Source organism: Scardinius erythrophthalmus (assembly GCF_964197995.2).
Source record: "Scardinius erythrophthalmus genome assembly, chromosome: 16".
NCBI classification, from domain to species: Eukaryota; Metazoa; Chordata; class Actinopteri; order Cypriniformes; family Leuciscidae; genus Scardinius; species Scardinius erythrophthalmus.
In genome coordinates this window covers 8,346,615-8,365,300 of record NC_138236.1, presented here as the reverse complement: position 1 = coordinate 8,365,300, position 18,686 = coordinate 8,346,615, and the positions used below count along the sequence as shown (strand labels likewise).

General features: G+C 38.0%; 3 protein-coding genes across 3 annotated transcripts in view; all 3 read right to left on the bottom strand.

Annotated features, from left to right (window-relative positions):
* dyrk1b (dual-specificity tyrosine-(Y)-phosphorylation regulated kinase 1B) overlaps positions 1-3,028 on the bottom strand; it is a 39,740-nt gene extending 36,712 nt beyond the window's left edge. The window contains exon 1 of the mRNA XM_081389815.1: positions 2,053-3,028. The gene's annotated coding sequence lies outside the window, so the exon portion shown is untranslated. The remainder of the gene's footprint in view (positions 1-2,052) is intronic.
* A 3,168-nt stretch (positions 3,029-6,196) lies between these two features.
* alkbh8 (alkB homolog 8, tRNA methyltransferase) lies at positions 6,197-12,389 on the bottom strand. The gene is made up of 11 exons (XM_081388223.1): positions 12,009-12,389; positions 11,262-11,496; positions 11,039-11,170; positions 10,762-10,857; positions 10,058-10,162; positions 9,909-9,979; positions 9,482-9,588; positions 9,084-9,235; positions 7,826-8,082; positions 7,354-7,503; positions 6,197-7,235 (listed from the first exon to the last, which is right to left on the bottom strand). The coding sequence occupies exons 1-11, from the start codon at positions 12,141-12,143 to the stop codon at positions 6,654-6,656; spliced, it is 2,022 nt and encodes a 673-aa protein (XP_081244349.1). The 5' UTR covers positions 12,144-12,389; the 3' UTR covers positions 6,197-6,653.
* A 170-nt stretch (positions 12,390-12,559) lies between these two features.
* fbl (fibrillarin) lies at positions 12,560-17,881 on the bottom strand. The gene is made up of 9 exons (XM_081387953.1): positions 17,644-17,881; positions 16,611-16,754; positions 15,412-15,546; positions 15,213-15,307; positions 14,955-15,125; positions 14,084-14,216; positions 13,887-13,999; positions 13,653-13,798; positions 12,560-13,448 (listed from the first exon to the last, which is right to left on the bottom strand). The coding sequence occupies exons 1-9, from the start codon at positions 17,651-17,653 to the stop codon at positions 13,424-13,426; spliced, it is 972 nt and encodes a 323-aa protein (XP_081244079.1). The 5' UTR covers positions 17,654-17,881; the 3' UTR covers positions 12,560-13,423.
* Between the last annotated feature and the right edge of the window lie 805 nt (positions 17,882-18,686).

Here is an 18,686-nt window from a genome sequence, read left to right as displayed (position 1 = left end):
CAGCGCTATCAAATTTACAAGTATGTTGCAAGATGAATAGGGAATACTGCCTCAGGTGGTCTCTGAAAAAGACTAACAAGCTTGTGTCCATCCCAGTTTAGTTTATGCCAGCTACAAGAAATGAGAAATGTGACATTAACAGCAACTACAAGCCTGTCAACCAACCAATAGGAACTTCCTGCAAAGCAACTTCATCGAATATACACCTGAAAGTTGTTTCCGTTATACACATTACACAATAATGTCCATTTGAGACAACACGGTAAAACTTGCCTTGCATGCTTGATGTCTTGTCATTGTAAAACTTCTAAAGTTAAAAAGCTATAGAGAACAAGCCTTTTACAAGCCATTTTACAAAATGCCTAATGAAACGCATAAAAGCATTGCCCATCCATTTAAATGAAGAGATTCATTTTCATTTTTTTTCCTAGCAAAGAAAGACCTCTTTAAAGTAAATCCACAGTACGTTTACAGTCATTGCAAGATTTTGCACAATGAAGTTAGTCTATTCACATCCCTGTGTCACTCTGCCACGGACACCAAAAGAAATCCAAAAACAGAGCTGGTCACACATAAAAATAAATAGAAACTAAGGGTAGATTAATAAAAGCTCAAGCCAGATGTTTGGAAAAGAGCACAAAAATGCATGAAAACAGTTTAGATGATTCGGGGAAAAGAGGCCATCCAAAAAGATGTCTCAAAAGACAATCTCCTATTATGTATCTTTTTTTTTTTATTACAAAAACCTCCAAGACAGAAAGGTGATGGTACAAATTAGTTCCAAGTAGCCTAAATCCAAGATTCACCTAAAATCCGAACGATTCAACCCATTTTTTTTCTTGGAAAAATCTACATGATCCATTAGCAAAGCATGAATTCTAACTAACAAAGTGACAATATGGACGTTTAAAACCATTGCTAAAGTTGACACGTATAATGATGCAGTAAGAAGGCTGATCGAGATGGCAACATGCAAAAGAAGAGCAGAAGCAGAAGTGTGTCCATTTTGAACCGGCATTGCTACTTCAGCACCACAGCAGAAACCTTGCAGAAAACGCTATGGAGATGAAGGGTGTAGGCATATCCAGATTTATCCACACACTGGGCTACAGACTTGGGCATATGTGCCACAAACAAATGTATTCTAGAGGTGGATGGAAATAAGAATCGGCCATAAATCTCCCTCCAAGCAACATGCTTGTGAACGTATGAACATTATGAAGAAAATTGTAACGTCACCCTACAATACAGAGATCCTTGGAATAAAGTCGCGGTTTTATTCGCAAAATATGACCTATGGACGGTCGTATGTTGTGTGAAACGGTAAATATATTAACCAATGCGTTGAAAACCAACAAGATTATCAGTCAAATGTCGATAGCATTCAAGCATTCTGTGCACAAGATTTGCATCCCATGCAACACCGCAGTTTTGCATTAATGTAATTGTGGCCGAACTGATGCTCTTGGATTTTTTTCTTTTTTAAACAACCATTAAATGACGACTGGGTGTCTAAACAAACGTGATGGGCTAACCTGACTCATCAATCTGAGTAATGAAAAACGATAACCAAGAGATGCATTGAAGGTCTCATAATCGAACATGTTCATGGGTGCATGGCTGCAAACGCGGTTCATGCAATGGATTTGACTGATGCTGATTTTCTATACATATATCACAGAATAAGCGATTTAATACTCGAAATGGTTCAAACCAGATCAGGAAAGATATATTGCATGGTTTTAATCATTGCAAATCACATCCACTGACAAGCAACCTGACTGCCATGAGTTGAGCCGCGGCTCTCTGGATGGCACAGGAGGATAACGTTTAAATACCTGCCCGTGGTCTTTTGCATCTGACCCAGTTTACATGAAGTAGCAAGCCGAATATGTCCCCACTCCCTCCCCATTCCCCTGCCCAAAGCCTCGGCCTGTGCATCAGGCATCTTCGGGAACACGGTGTCTTGCGAGGAATAAGGAGGGAACAGGCTGAGCCCTAAAAAGACGATACTAGTGTGTCTGCATGTAAAGAAACCAACTGTAGTCTTACCTCAGCTTCGTGTCCAGCTTCCTGAAGCAGCCATTACCAGTATTCCCCCTCTACCGTCCGAACCTCCGCCACACAGGTACCGGGGCGGACCGAAAAAACCGGCAAAACGACCCCCCTCCCCCCGAACCGCCACCCCTTCGGACGGCTTGCTGCGATCGTCTCCCGAAAAAAGACGAAACGCGCAGGCTATCGTCTTGTCGTCGATCTACAAGCCCTCTTCAGCACATTTGTCTTTCTTTTCACAGTCCCCCAAAAGCACAGATGAGCGCGACAGGAGCGTCTTCAAACCCCCGGCGCGGCCAACCGCCAGTTCGATGAGCAGCAGAACATGCAACCGTGACAACCGCCGCAATATTCCGCCTTGACGTGGTGTGTCCCGTCTGCTCGTTAAGAAAAAAATCGCGGCAGTAACGGTGGTGGTGTGTGGGTCTCGGCGGCTAGCGCTCAGGCTAACCGCGATCACATCGCCCAGCAGCGGCAGTATAGTAACGTTAGCGGGTCGCTCACGGTGGTGTTGCAGCAGCAGCGAGGGGGTGGAGGGGTGAGAAGAAGAGTGATTAAATGAAAATGGAAAAAGAAAGAAAAACGAATGAACTAAAAACCGGGGTTTCTTCGTCGCACCGCTACAATTAGCGATGTGCATTCGCCAGGGACCCCCCCTCACTGCCCGTTAATCTCGGATCGGCTCCGCGGCTGCTTGTCGCTTGGAGAGGGTCTGCACGGTAAAGCGCGTCCCCGCTACAAAGCGCGCTCGCTTCAGTGTGTGTGCAGTGTTCACAAAATGGCCGCCTAAACAAACCCGACAACGGGCTGCACCCAGCGGCTGTTAGCGTGATTTGCCTCGGCATTTGCCTATGTAGGGGAGAAAGACGATGCTTTTACGGGAACAATAATTTAGAAAACGCGCACTGGAGTGCCTTTTTGGCCCGTTTCAGGCTATTAGAAATTGATAGGTTGATTGGTGCCAAGGCAAATGAACAATGCCGAGGCAGCGGAGATGTGAAGCAGCTTACTTACAGAGCTAATCTGCGACCATAAATGGCTATGGCTAAGAAAACTTTTTTTAATCTTAATTTAGCTCAATAATTATATTTCAGCACAACCGTTGTGGGACAAGACAATGATGTGATGAATTAACGTTATTTGGGACGTTTCCACGTATATATTTTCGTAGGTTATGCTGTATTAACGTTACTTTAAAAACAGTTTAAACTATCTTAAGATGGTTTGCTGGTTACACTCTGTCCAGATCGCAGGTTTTCCTCAAACTACCATCTTAAACCAGCAAACAACAACGAACATGTTATTTTCTGCAAATTGCGCATCCCTTTGTCACAATATTTTTGACTTTACAGACGAACAACTTGATGCAAAGTTCGTTATGCACTTCATGAGCTTTAAAAAGCGCAAAAGCATATTACACCACCACTTTTGTCACGATAAGCATGCTTCTAAAAACATAATACGTTGTATTATTCTAGTCACATTAACCGACTATTGACACTAAACAGAAAGCATCTCTCACCCACATACGTGTTAGTGTGTGTGCCTTTATATTTAAGTTATTTATGTTCTATATCTGTTTCAAAGAGTCGCATCATCAGAATAGTGGGGTGTTACTTAGGAAAGCATTATATTATGATAGAGGAGGTCGTGAGGTGGATGTGAAACTGATTAAGTTAACCGGTATTTATATACATTCTCCTTTATCACCATTACATGAATTCCTCATTGTTCCAGGCCGAGGGTTAACATTTAAAACGGCCTGAATGTGTCGTGTGCCAATGGGACAAAAAGACAAGGTCACAAATGTGACCAACTCCCCCCCCACGTAATACATTCACCCCAAACATATTTATAGGTGTCTATTATTCATAACCTTTCAGTCACACTGCAAGCTCTAATATTCACACGTGGGAATTTTTGTGGGAACGTGAAAATGACCCTTATGTCCCCCTCTCTCTCTGCTGTTTCTTCATGCGTGAGACCTGCCGTAGTTTATGACGAAACGCAAAGGTATACATTTAAATTGGATATAAATTAAATGGGCCGCCAGGTCAACCTAGGTTACGAAAATTTAAACATGCAGGAAGTTCGTCATCAAATTCAAGGTGAAAGTTCATAGCGCTACCTTTACCTCTGCATTACATTCCGATCCGACGCCATCTAGTGGTCTACAAAATCAGTGCAGTCAGTTAATTGAAAACTAGATTCAAACTTCTTCAGGCCAAGTATTCACCTTATTTTTAACGGAAATACGGACGCAGCCAGTTGACGGTATTTTGTGCGAGACTTCCGGTCAGGCACTTCCGGTAACTGGCGCGCTGATCACTTTTCACCATATCGGTTAATTAAACAAGTGTTCCTAACAACTAACTCATCGTCATGGCTTCGGGGAAGACCGGGATTGTTTGTGCAGTTAGAGGTTGTCATAAACTGATACAAAAGAAAGGTTTACTTGGAGCAGGAGTGTTTTAATCATCGAAATCATTGACATTTTAATCAGGCGCCCTACGACCAGAGACACACTGGCTGCGTGGCGTTTCTGTTGCGTGGCGTTTTACATGTCTTTGCACACCAGTAACGTGTCTGACGCGGCACTGCTAGGTGACATATGATCCTCATTCATTGGTGATTATATTCGACATAATGGGGAGAGAGTTGTGGAAGGCCTTTAATGTTAAACATATATATAGCAGCAAAGACAACGTCGGCAGTATTGACGGCAAAACAGGCTACAGAATATTTCGTTCTGTATTGACAGGTGCAATATTAGAAAATCGATTTTTTTTCATTGCATTTATATCTGCATTTGTCAAAACCTAAAATTTCAAACATCAAAATGTAATTTATTAATATGTATTCATGTAAAATTAAATACAAAGATCTTTTCCTATTCTATTTTGTCTGGAAACGCTTCCAAAACGCTTGCGTGTCGCGTGAAAAATAGGCGTCGATTCTATTTATAGCATGCACGCGTTTTCCGCGCCTGTGAGACGCGCGTGTCACGCAGGCAGTGTGCACGTTCTAACCTGTTAACATGGGAGCCGAAATAAAAACGGACACGCAGTGTGTCGCCGGCCTGAGGAATCCCTTCGCCTGTGGTTAAAAGCTTTACATTTGAAGAAACCATCGAAACGACCGTATGTTTGTTCTTTTCATTTCGTGAGCACCTATAGAAGACCACCCGATACCAGAAAAGTGGCTGGGCTATGAAGTCTCAATAAAAACCATGATAAAAACTCCAAGGAGAAACAAAATCATTATAGTAACCCCTGTATAAAATCTAGTGATCATGGCATAATGGCATGATCATGGCATTTATTTTGTATGATTTACAACTATTTATAGCCATCTACTTATTGCTATCCATCCTATGCTTTGGTTGCATTCTTATGGAATTATTAATACATTTGACATGACAAAATACCTCCATATTAGTCCAGCGTTGGCTCGACTATGTTTAGGGCGGGGCTGAAGGCGCCGGTGAAGTTTTGGCACTCTGCCAGCTAGATGCATGAGTGTATTCAACCAGGTCCGGTACCCTAACTGAGTGAGGCGGGGCTTTAGTTCTTTGTAGTATTCATCTGCTACGGCATGTGTAACATTTTTCTATCAACTCTGCATAATCCTTCGCGATCGATATGTTATTTAGCCCAGGGAAGCGAGGAAACGGAAGTGCCGCACAAAAACCGGATATTGGACCCATGTTTACTTCCGCGTTCGAAAATAAGGTGGATACACTGTTCAAAAGTTTGTGCTCAGTAAACGTTTGAGAAAGAAACTAATAATTGTATTAAGCAAGGATTGTTCAGTGTTATAGTAAACTCTTTTCAATATTGAGTTTTTTTTTTTTCTTGCAGACCAAATCAGCATATTAGAATGATTTCTGAGGAATCACATGACACTGAAGACTGGAGTAATGATGCTGAAAATACAATTTTTTTTATATTTTACAATATTAGTTTTACTGTATTTTTGGTCAGATAAAAGCAGCCTAAGTGACGTCTTTTAAAAACATTAAAAATCTTACCCAACCCAAACTTTTGAACAGTAGTTGTAGTGACAGAGATGAGAAGCCCTGTATACATAATGTAGAAAACTGTAATGTAGCATTTTAAGACTGGACAATAATAACACGCACAGGATGCCATATTAATGTATTTTCATACTTTGTTTAGGATGCTTATATTGCATCACTGTAGAATTTGTTAATACATAAACCAGTCCAGATCAGGTTGACACTTACATGGTTAACAGAGTTGTCTAATCCATTGCCAAAGTGTAATAAACTGAAGGTGATGATACACGAGGGAACTTTTTTGAGCAATGTTGCAGATTGATGTTGCTTGGGCACTTTCACATTGAGAATGGGCAACAAATTTCTATCTGAATACTTTAGATCGGTCGTGTGCCGTGTCTCACCTGGTTGCCTGTTCACTTTTAGGTAGGTTTTGTACAAGAAAGCATATAAAGCAACATTTTGTGCTGCTTTACAAAAACACTCAACATTCAGTCACTATTCTTCAGTTGTCTTGTTAACTGTCACCATGCATGAAGCAAACAAAAATCAAATTTTTTTTTTTAATTTATTCAATGAACTAGACTTTTTCCTGTGCAATATCATCCTTTGACGAGGTATAATGTGTCTTCTCCAGTTCCACACACCAGTTACCCTGATCATGGTAGCTCCTAAGCACTTTAACACCTGCCACACCAAAACACATCTCCTCCAGCTCTCCCTGCTGGAAGACATGATAATAGCGGTGAAATACATGGCTCTGGCTTGTGTTGTCCACGGGGACATCAGTGCTACTACTCGTTGCTCCCTTGTTCTTGTCCGCATTCCCTTTTAAGTGCCACGGCACCAGGAGATCTTGGGAAAGGAAAGCTGTGCGGTTAGTGTGGACATGGATTCTGGGTTGTGTCACGTTCCCAAAACGGTCCTCTGTGCGTTTCATGTCTGAACTCATTTTCCTATCATGCTCCTCCGGTTGGTTGGACTTATTTTCTTCAGTTTTAAGCTCCTTGCCATTCTCCATGCTAGTTCCAGTTGGTCTTTCTTTCAGATATTTTGATTTCTGGTTGTTGTATTCCTGCTCCATAGCCCAAACGTAGATCAGAGCTCTTCCTCCCACCTTTAATAACCGGATCAGCTCTCTGACAGCGGCCTGTCTTCTCTCCTAAAAACATAAGCAGTTTGTTCAGCATCATGTCTCACTTAAACAATTTTTTTTTAAATAATTGTACAAAACATGATCCCTTAAAGTGTTGTCCCCCTGAATTAGAGAGGTTGCTCACCTGTGTGGAGAAATGATGAATGACTGCAATGGAGATGCAGGCATCACAGCTGCCACTGCGCAGGGGGACAGACAGCGCATCTGACACGAATCCCTCATGACCTCGTTCAATGCATATCTGCACCAGATTAGCACTGCGGTCGCAGCCCACCTACAGATGGACAGACGATAGAGGCTCCATCACAGTTCTCCATTTTTTAAGGGGTTATAGTAATAGAAATTATCTTAATTGTAAGCAGAGGTGTAAAGTCCAGGGGTCAGAAAGTAAAAGTCCTGCCATATGTTTATTCCACCCATGAAAAGGCTGAAAAACTGTGCTAATTAGCAAATTCAGGTGATCGGAACAAAATACTGAGGAGGACTTTTACTTTCTGAACCTGGACTTTACACCTCTGATTGTAAGTGATAACCATGAGATGTCTGACCAAGTTTATGTCACTTCCCGGTAAAGTCTGCTGTGTAGTATTACTTACCGACATCACTTCAGGGTTGATCCCCAGGTATTTGCCGTTGCCACATCCGATGTCTGCCAGAACACTACCAGGTGGCAGGGACAGTAGGAAATCTCGCACCTGAGGCCACGGTGAGTGCCGTGTGCTGCTGAAGTGGGAGGAAATCTCTTCATAGACCTGATGGACATACTGTGACTCCAAACGACAGGCATCGCCTTCAGCAACAGGCACAGTGGGTAGAGAGGGCAGCCGCTGGCTATCGCAGGCAGATGGATAGGCTACAACAAGAAAAACAGATTCTTGTCATTTTTACATCTACAAAAATAAACAAATGCAAAGAGACATCCATATGATTTTCACTATTGAAAAAAAATGGGGCCAGTATATGATTCTTTTTGAAAGACATCTCTTATGCTCATCAAGGCTACATTTATTTGATCAAAATACAGTGAAAACAGGAATATTGTGAAATATTATTACATGTCACATGATCCTTCAGAAATCAGTCTAATATGCTATTTTGTCAGCGTTTCATAAAAGAACAGCATTCACTTGAATAAAAAAATAACCTTTTGTCACATCATAAATGTCTTCACTGTCACTTTCGATCAATTTAACCCTCTGGTGCTTCTCATTTAGGGGTCATACCGTACTCCTCCCAGTCAAAAGTGGCCGAACACTTCAAATACAACTTTATTTTCCAGGAACATCAATGTAATGTATTTTTGTTCAACTGTTTTTTTATTTGATTAATATTTTGTATTTTGAGGGTATTTTACTGTACTAAGTAATTATGACCCATTTGTTTCCACAATTTTAACAATCCAATACAAATAATAAATCCATACCATTTTTGAATTAAAAAAAAATATATTTTTCAATTAATAATTGATTGCTGTGTGCTTTTTTTCTGTATCATGGCTGATTTGTAGATTATATTAAAAAAATTCTCTGTATTGTCTTTTTATTATAGCTTATTCATTTTTGAATAATTGAATAGGCAGTAATTTTTGACCAAATTTTTTTAGGACCATTTAACCTTTTCGAATCATATCCACACATTTTTTTGTGTTCACATAGCAAGTGCCATAAATGTCCCCAACAGTCATAACATTCGGAAAAAAAAGAAAAAAAATCAAATGTACATTTTTTTGTAACCTTGCTGAATACAAGTATTCTAATAAGTAATTTCTTTCAAACTTTTGAATGGTACTGTATTTAGATAAGAATTTAAAAAAAAAAAATGTAGCTTGCATAAGTAAATACTTCACACGCTCACCACAGTTGCAGGGTGTATGGCGGATTTTTCGGAACGTCATCGATATCCTGGTACCACGGCGGCTTAGGGTCAGATTACTCAAGTCAGAGGTCATGACCCCTGACCCTCCAACCTCCAACACTGGTACCACATCAAACTTCCGAGGTGTAATGCTGACATGAAACACACACAAAACATGTTCATATCTCCCTAGAACAAAGAATTAATAATTATACTATGTTATATTTTGTAAATAATAAATAATAATCATTAATTAAGTAATATTATAATAATAAAATAAAAGAGCATACAAAAATCAAAGAACATATGGCTGTAGTGTTTGGTCGTTTGCATATTTTTGGGCATTTAGTGTATGCAGAGGGTTGATAAAAAACAAAAAAACAATTCCAGTTTCTCACCCGTGAGTCCACAGATAACGGCTCTCTCCTTTCATCACTAGCAGACTTCGCTCCGGCAGCACCACAGCGACAGAACGTCCGTCAGGATGTTTAAAGTCCATTACTGTCTATAGGAAAATCGGAGGAAAGACAGAGGATAGATGTTAAACAGAGATATTCATCCATGTAGGAAAATCATGAGGTTCATTTTCCATCTCCATCTTTGTTTTGACAAAGGAAAATCAGATAATCAATAAAGTTGCTGTACCATAACCAGTCAATAAGGCTACAAACAGGTCTGGTGTAACAGAACACAATCCCACACTTTATCACTCCCATACTGATGCATGAAAAAAGTGTTGTTAACAAATAAAAGAAAACAATTGAAAAGTAAACATATACTCATAATCCATAATAACTGACATTTTATTGCTTCATTTATTCATACCTTTGCACCGAGACTCAAGGAAAGAATGGTGTCTTCAAATGCAGAGTGAGTGTCCACATGAGGAGGAATTCCTATAACAGACAATAACATTTACTCCTATAAACAGGCATAAATCTCGCTTCAGGTGCGTCAATACATGAATGTACTACCTTGTCCACTTTGATATTGGTTTACAGTGAGCTGGTCTGGGAGGACACTTATGTGGCCATCAGCCAAACATCTCTGTAGTAAAGCATCACACTCCGCCGGCAGGCCTGAAATGACAGGTGTCTATTCAATTTTAGATTATATAGATATGTAAATATATACATACTAAAACTTTGGAGAATATTAATACTTTCATTCGGCGAGGATGCATTCAATTGATCAAAAGACAATAAAGACAATTATAATGTTGCAAAAGATTTCTATTTCAAATGTTTTTCTTTTGAGCTTAGTTTTTATTAAAGAATCCTCAAAAAATGCATCAGTTTTCACAAATAAATTAAGCAGCACAACTGCTTTAAACCTTGATAATAATAAGTAATATTTCTTGACCAGCAAATCAGCATATTAGAATAAGTTCTGGAGGATCATGTGACACTGAGGACTGGAGTAATGATGCTGAAAATGATGCTTTGCATCACAGGACTAAATTTCATTTTAAAATATATTACAATAGAAAACAGTCGTTTTACATTGTAATTCTATTTCACAAATTACTGTTTTTACTGTATTTTTGATCCAATAAATGTAGTCTTGGTGAACATAAGAGACTTCTTTAAAATATAATTGCAAAATCGTATCAATCCCAAATTTGTTGAATATCTGCAACTACTTTATTATCATCAAAGTGTGGAATTTTTATACTTACCACCTGGTAAAGGCTTGTCTTTGTCCACGTTATTATTATCGTACCGAAATTCATACCCATAATGCTTCACTCTTCTGTGCTTCAAAGCTTTCTGCACTGATATATGAAAATAAAGTGAAAATGCTATTATTACTATCATGTTAATACTAATAGGTTTGCCTTCATCAAAATATTATCTAAGGGAATAACTCTATAGATAAATATGACAAAGATTCAGGAGCGAAGAAACGAGGAAGCATCAACTTGAGTATTGAGAAGCACCCCAAGTATCTCTCACCCGTGACATCATCAGTATGCGGTGTCCAATCAACAGCATGCAGCAGTTGCAGCTCCTCCTCTGGAGACACAAAATCCTCCAACACCAACAGACCAGGAGGAAAAGCACAGGATACACTCCGGTCACCGTCCACTGACAAACGATCAAAGATGAGATGCATTAGAAACACTGTTCACTGAACAGCTCACTCAAAAGGAAATGACCCGTGACCTGTGTAACGCACCTTTCTCGACATAGCTGAAATAAAGTGTCACACTTTGCTCCTGACACTGCAGTGCTCGTCCAATGAGATGTGTATATGCATTCTGGCATGCTTCAATTGATGAATATGTTACAAATGCATAAGGTTTCGCTGGAGGGGTGAGGAGCGACTCAACAGTTCCTCCCTCTTTAAGAACCTCCAGCAGCGACTCTCTGCTCACTCCATTCCCCAGACCTCCATTAGACACCACCAGATGCTACAAAAAAGACATTCGTAAACATTATTGAGAACATTATTCGTGAACAAATTATTGACTGATTTTGTGGCTAATTTATGCAAAGCAATGCACTGCATATTTCACCATTTGAGAGGCTTCATCAAGATCACTGTTAATGTGAACATCAAACTATAAATTATTGACCACTCAATTTGCTATGACCTCTTAAGTTATTTGGCAGCTTATTTGTATCCATGTTACATGCAAAGACACCTAACTTAGACCTTTATTCAATGTGGTTCACTATCATTGTTGGTGACTTGACTGGAGAAGCCACAATTCATTTATATCTCATTCATATCATAATTTTACTGCATTCGTTTAAAAGAAGTAGTAACAAACAGCTTATATATGTCTACAATATAAAATTAGTATTCAGAAATGTTACATACATAATGACAGGAATCTAGCAGCAGTACATTTAAACTATGTTCCTGACTGTCTGAATCGATATCTTTCTGACAATTCGGCAAAAGAAACTTCGCAGGTACCTTTGTGGGATGTGACACTGTGTTTATGCCCTCGTGTTTTAGTAATGTGTGACTGGTTTTAATTTGCCTTCGAAGCAGTTTTTTCTCCTCTTTAGATCTTCTGACACTTTTTAAGCTGTCCATGCTGCTCTCCATTGTGCTACCACATATTTGTTCCCCCGTTCACACGAACTACAGTTGGTTCCTAGAGGCGTGTGTTCCGGTCTTTTATATGATTTATTGGATTTTAGTTTAATCGTTTCCATTCTTCGGCAGGGACATTATGAACACAAAGTAAACGTGAAAATTAATCTGTTTTTACGTTGAAAGATAGAAACGTTTCATTTCCAATTGCTGAGCGAAAAGAAAGCCGCATCGAACCATATAAATCAGACCGTCTTCACAGGGTTTTCATCTAAATGTAGCTTTATCAGGGCGTGGACAATTATCTAAGGCCTTTGACCCAAGGGTGGGATTTGGTCATAAACGGTCAATGTATGTTCTCTTGACATCGTCAACCTCTTATATAATTTTTAAACTTAATTTTTGAGCAATGAACTGAACAAACTGGTAACTTAAGTTATTGATTTCGTTGAAAATTTATTTACACTGTCTATGTTCACAAAACCTCTGGGCAAGGAAACATCTGGACCTTTAATTCAGATTCCTAACAATTTCTACAACTAACTACACATGCTCACACAGTACCTTGCAGGAAAATAAGTTTGAATATACTAATATGATGTTTCAGAGAAGTCTAGGGCACTTGTCAGATAGGAGAAAACCAGATCGACTAACCTAAACCAGCTAAGGCTGGTTTAACAACAACCTTTAATATTAGTTATACAAATTTATCTCAAAATTGGTATAAACCATAGACTGTAAAAAATAGGTATAAACCCATATCTAGCGCTTCTATGGCAGCAAAACAAGAGGAAGTTTTGAATTGTTTCAGAGATTTGTGAGGTTACAAGCATAATACAGAAAATAGGAGATGGAACTAGAAACAATGGTGTTTTCTGTAAATGTTCCACAAATAACAGCCATGACATTCGATTGTTAATTTTTTTTTACTAAAAATATTCAAAGAAACAAAAACAAATGTATGCTTTGGAAAACTCTTGATTTAGTTAACAACACATTTAGCTTCCAATAATTCTTACAAGCAAAGCACAAACTTCATCTCTCAGTACAGTATATTACATGACAGAGGATGATCATACAAAGGAAAAATGGGAGCAGTGATACTCTCCATAAACAATATATTGTCTGTGCCATTCGGGTACAGCGGGATACACTCCCATCCAAGGGAAACAGGAAAATGGTTCAGATATATCAGTCTTTTGTCATCTGCAAACTTTAGGTCCATCTAGTGGCCGAAGCAGTTATTTCAGGAGCAAAGGAGGATGTGAATAGTGATGACATATTTCAAGACCTCATTTCTTCTGCTTGGGTGGTGGTCTGCAAAAAAAGTAACAATAAAAATGAGCAAAACTGAGCTATACAAAAAAACATTTAAGACCACAACTTTAAAGTTACACAATTGCTATTCAGGCCTAAATAAGAAGCTTCTCAAACCAGGAGGCACAATATCGTGCAAAACTTTTTTTTTTAAAGTCTGAAAGTTCCTATATGGTTCTTTTAGGTTTATGCATCAAGACTCACCTGTAAATTCCCACAACAACTGCATGATCTCTCTCATACGGCTCCAGTGTGAGCTGCTCCTGAGGTTTCATGTTCTCAGAGCTCATCTTCTTAACCTCTGACGCAAACACTGCCTCTGGAGCGGCTGTTGAATCAATGCAGTTAGCCTGATGAAAAGAAAGGAAAAGTTAACAACTGAAGATTTACAGCAGCAAAAACATGATCAATGTCAACATATTAGCAGCATTACACTACCTTGATGGAAATAACAAAATGGCCTCCATTTTTCAGGAAATTGTGTGCATTGAGGGCGACGATTCTTGTTTGATCAGGCTGAGCAACATCAGCAAAGATGACGTCCACCATACCTTAAAGAAAACAGCAGTGCTTTAATAAACAACCTTGCAATAAGCATTCCCTACTCTTCAAATGTTCACATTACAGGAACTTACCAACAAGCATGCGGTACTTGTGCGGGTGCCGTGCATCTTCAATGATGGGAATAATGTTGGTTCTCTTTTTGGCCACATTCAGCAAGTCTCTGCCTGATCTGTGAGAGAATTCGACAGCGTACACCAACCCCTCCTGTGAAGAGCAAATTAATAAAATTTAGACAATGTCAAACAGGACTTCCAGAAACACTGTCTAACAGTGTCATGTCTGCAAGCCAAACCAACAACGCAAAATTGCTTGAATATGCATCGGCTCATTCACACACTACTACTACAGAGCTGGAAATATCTGAACATTTAGATGACTTTATACATTATACTATACTTTATACATTACACTAACATTATAGTCATACTACATATAAATAAATCTATCATTAATTTGAACTTTTAATCAGTATTGTTAAGTAAAACTATTAAAATAATGTTCTGTGATTGAAATAATGCTAAAATATTTATATAATTACTGAAACTACAACTGAAATGAAGTATTTAAGTATAAATAAAAATAAAACAAAAGCATTAGAAAAATATCAAAAACTAAAATTAAAAAAAAAAAAAACTAATTCAAAATATGAACTAACACTTTAATGTATATAAATACAATCACAAAATCAAAAACTAAATCACTGTAAAGTGTTCCTATTGTTTAAGCTAAAATATGTAAAGGTTTTTTTTTCTGTTAAAATGACATCCAAGCTAAACATTAAACTATAATAGTTTATAATAGCAATATAACAATACACAGAATTATGCAGAAAACACACTTGAACTTTAAACGTTTCAGTGTTTTATATTTGCTGATGATGTGTGAAGATGTATATATGTATATATATATAAAAAATAAATAAAAAAATGGAATTCCACATACCGGTCCAACAATGTCAGAAACATGGGATACAGTAGTCCCCGATGCGGCTCCTAAGTACATGACCTTTGCTCCCGGCTTGATGTGGATCTGGTCAACACCTCCTAAAATGGCTGCAGCCAGCTTTGACCGGAAAGGATTCCATGCTCTGTACTCAATTTTAGTTTCCCCTTCCTTAAATCAGGAAAAAAATAACATGCAATGAATACAATATCTAGAACTACTCCAGTGAACACCAGAGACATGCTACTACAAGCTCACCTCAACATTTATTCTCTTCTCTCCGTACACAGACTCTCCAATCACCATGTTCTTTGTGACCAGGGCATCCTCCTTACCACGGCAGATAAACACTCCTGTCAGAACATTAGCAAGTAACAATGTCAGCAACTGCAATTTCAACTCCAAAATGTTGCCGATGATTTGTGCATTTGAGAAAGTTGTGACATTGATGACCCACCTTCATGTCTATGGGGCTCTACGGTCACCCTTTTGCCCCCTCTGAACCCTCCTCGTCCACCTCCACGGCCTCTAGGAGTGCCACGGAAACCCCCTCGTCCACGGAAGCCCCCTTCATCTCCAGGAGACCTGAATCCTTTATCAAACAAGAGACACAGAAATGTATCAAAACAAACATGAAAAATACACTGCCCATTTTTCTGACATACTAAACTAGAAGGGTTTATAAAAAGTGCAGAAACATTGATATAATAGTGTGTATATATATAAGTTTGGAAAGTTTTTGAAAGTCTTATGCAGAAAAAAAGTAATATTTTGAAATATTACAATTTAAAATGCTGGTTTTCTATTTGAATATACTTTAAAATATAATTTATTTATGTGATGCAAAGCTGAATTTTCATCAGCCATTACTCCAGTCTTCAGTGTCAATCATTCTAATAAGCTGATTGATTATTAATGTTAGAAACAGTTGTGCTGCTCAATATTTTTTAAACCTGTGATACTTTTTTCAAAAGTAAAAAGAACAGCATTTATTCAAAATATAAATCTTTTCTAACAATATAAATCTTTACAACTTTTTTATGACCAATTTAACATCCTTGCAGAATAAAAGTGTTGATTTCTTTGAAAAAAATTAAAGGAAAGAAAGAGATTGCTGGCCCCAAACTTTTGAATGGTAGGGTATATTGTTAGAATAGATTTCTATTTTAAATAAACTCTGAAAGAATCCTGAAAGTAGTCCCACAGCCAGGTTATAAAGAAATATTAAGCAGCACAACTGATTCCAACATAGATAAATCGGGGATATTAAATTGATTTCTGAAGGATCAAGTGACACTGAAGACTGGAGTAATGGCTGATGAAAATTCAGCTTTGCATCACATAAATAAATTATATTTTAAAGTACATTCAAATAGAAAAGCATTATTTAACAATATTATTGTTTTTTCTGTATTTTCTATTAAAATAAATACAGGCTTGATGAGCATAAGAGACTTCTTGCAAAAACATTAAAAATAGTATGTTTCCAAACTTTTGACTGGTACTGTATATAGTTAATTAAATACCAAATATTTAATTCAATTTAATTGTTTTTTTTAACCAAAAGTATTTTTGCCAACGTCAACTAACATTTCCATTTCCAACAATACCAGAATTAAATATATATGAAAAAAATCATTTTAACATTTTGCTTACCACCACCTCTTCCTCCTCGAAATCCTCCTCTTCCACCCCTGTCTCCTCCTCGGCCTCCAAAACCTCCTCTACCTCCGAAGCCTCCTCTACCTCCACCCCTGTCTCCAAAGCCTCCTCTACCTCCTCCTCCTCTCGGGCTGAATCCTGTCAAGAGAAATCACATGTTAATTAATTGAACCAATAACAGTTAAACTTTGTTGATGCCAAAACAAGGGATGGCGTAAATCAATGTGTCACTCAGAAAACTGTAGTCAGCTGCAACAAAACCTTTATATTAGGAAAACCTTTAGTTATAAATGCTTTATGACAAAGTTGAGAAAGATTAAAGATAATTATATTATAAACAAGGGTTGCAACTGGGCCCCGTTTAAAAAAAAAAAAAAAACATCCTCAACCACTAGTAACTTCATACAAAGTTACATTTCATTCATTGGTAACTTTGGTTTGTGTATAATATTTGATTCTGCTACAGGTTGTCCACTAAACCAAAACTACTCGTTTTCACTAGTTTATCGACATGGTCTGACAAGAGTTCCTCAACAAAGTGTGTAAACTCCACCATTAAAATAAGCCTTGTGCACAATGTCCGGCCAAAATCAAATCGATAAAGAGTACGATTTTGATTTAATAATAAAAACAACGCAACTAAGTAAAATAGACCAGTAATCTTAAACACAAAAGAATAGTGTCTATAGTTAAGAGCCATGTGGGGCTTCAGCACCGCGTGCGCAGCATGGCTCGTTTGCTTGCACGCGCAAAGTTAAATACAACAATAAATATAATTGTTTACATTGAAACCTTTTTTTATACGACCACAATCAAATGTTTAACTGTATACTAATAAAATAACCAACAATGCCATTACATTTCATAAATAAAGGAAAAAAGAAAGGGCGATTCGTGCGCAGACACTTCAAGCGCGTGGCTAATTTGTCCGGCATGTTCACGAGCAAAACCAACACATAAACACTTATGTTTTATAGCGCGACCATGGAAACAAACATAAATACATCAAAAACTAGAAACAGCTTACCTGGTCTCATTTTATCTTACTATATGTAGCTAATCCGGTTTTAATTCTACAAATAGCTGCCGAAGATACAATCCCGCAGCTCTTCCTCCAGACTCGTTTAGTTCTGATCAGGTGGTGGCAACATGTGCGTCGAACGTCTTACCCATAATGCACTTGCAAAAAAAAAACGTGGCTCTTGCTCGTTGTTCCGCCATCTAGAGGCAAACTACAACCATGCACTGCGTCATTCATGTGATTGGAATGAGCCAACAGTGTGTAATAGAAATAAATGTTTATTAGTTTATGAAAGACACACTTAAAGAAAATTGCCACTGTATTACCATGTGTACCATAGTAGCCTATAATACCATGCTTGGACAGTATCCTTTTGTAAGTTGTAGTAGGCCAAAATGTAAATATCATGTTTAATGAATATGGTAATCATTCAGCACTATGGCATTACCATGAAAGCTCTTTGATCAGTTTCTAATTAAAAGTGCTAGCTAGAGCTATACATCTGTTTCATATTGTATTGTATAATCAAGTGGCACTAATATCTTTTCATAATTATAAACAAAAGGAACATGTCAGCTATGTCTATATAGCTTTTAAAACTCAAAGGACTTAATTAACAAGGATTCACTTTATAAAAAGTGATGATAGGGGAAAATACAACAATAACATCAATGGTGGTGACAACTGAAAACTATAACTTGACTGAATGTTGCAATGAATGTATTTTTGGCTGAACCCATGCAGTTGGTTATTGGATCATTATTCAGGAAAAAAGCGCTTGTTTTATGCTCCAAGGTCACTGGGGAAATTTGATTTGAGGAGGGAACTATGTAATGTACTTTGTGTTATTCACTATAATTCTGTGATATTGAGTTCTACTGTAGAAGCCATAGAGAGCAGTTAATCTCATTCTTTAAAACTCTTAAAACCTTTCTTTATATGGAGAAATTACCACCAACAATAGGCATAATTGAGAATATTGATTAGAAAATATTGTTTGTAGTCTGTCATGCACCTTGGTTTACAATGATATCAATACGACTCAATAG

Bases quoted from the DNA above. Each gene is read 5' to 3' on its own strand.
- alkbh8 (XM_081388223.1), bottom strand. From the start codon at position 12,143: ATGGAGAGCAGCATGGACAGCTTAAAAAGTGTCAGAAGATCTAAAGAG. The intron at 10,163-10,761 runs GTAAGTATAAAA...CTGTCATTTCAG, and splicing joins AGACAAGCCTTTACCAGGTG to GCCTGCCGGCGGAGTGTGAT. The intron at 7,504-7,825 runs GTAAGTAATACT...GTCCATCTGTAG, and splicing joins TCAACCCTGAAGTGATGTCG to GTGGGCTGCGACCGCAGTGC.
- fbl (XM_081387953.1), bottom strand. The intron at 15,126-15,212 runs GTGAGCTTGTAG...TCCTGATTTAAG, and splicing joins AGAAGAGAATAAATGTTGAG to GAAGGGGAAACTAAAATTGA. The intron at 14,217-14,954 runs GTATGTGGAATT...TGCTCTTCACAG, and splicing joins TTTCTGACATTGTTGGACCG to GAGGGGTTGGTGTACGCTGT.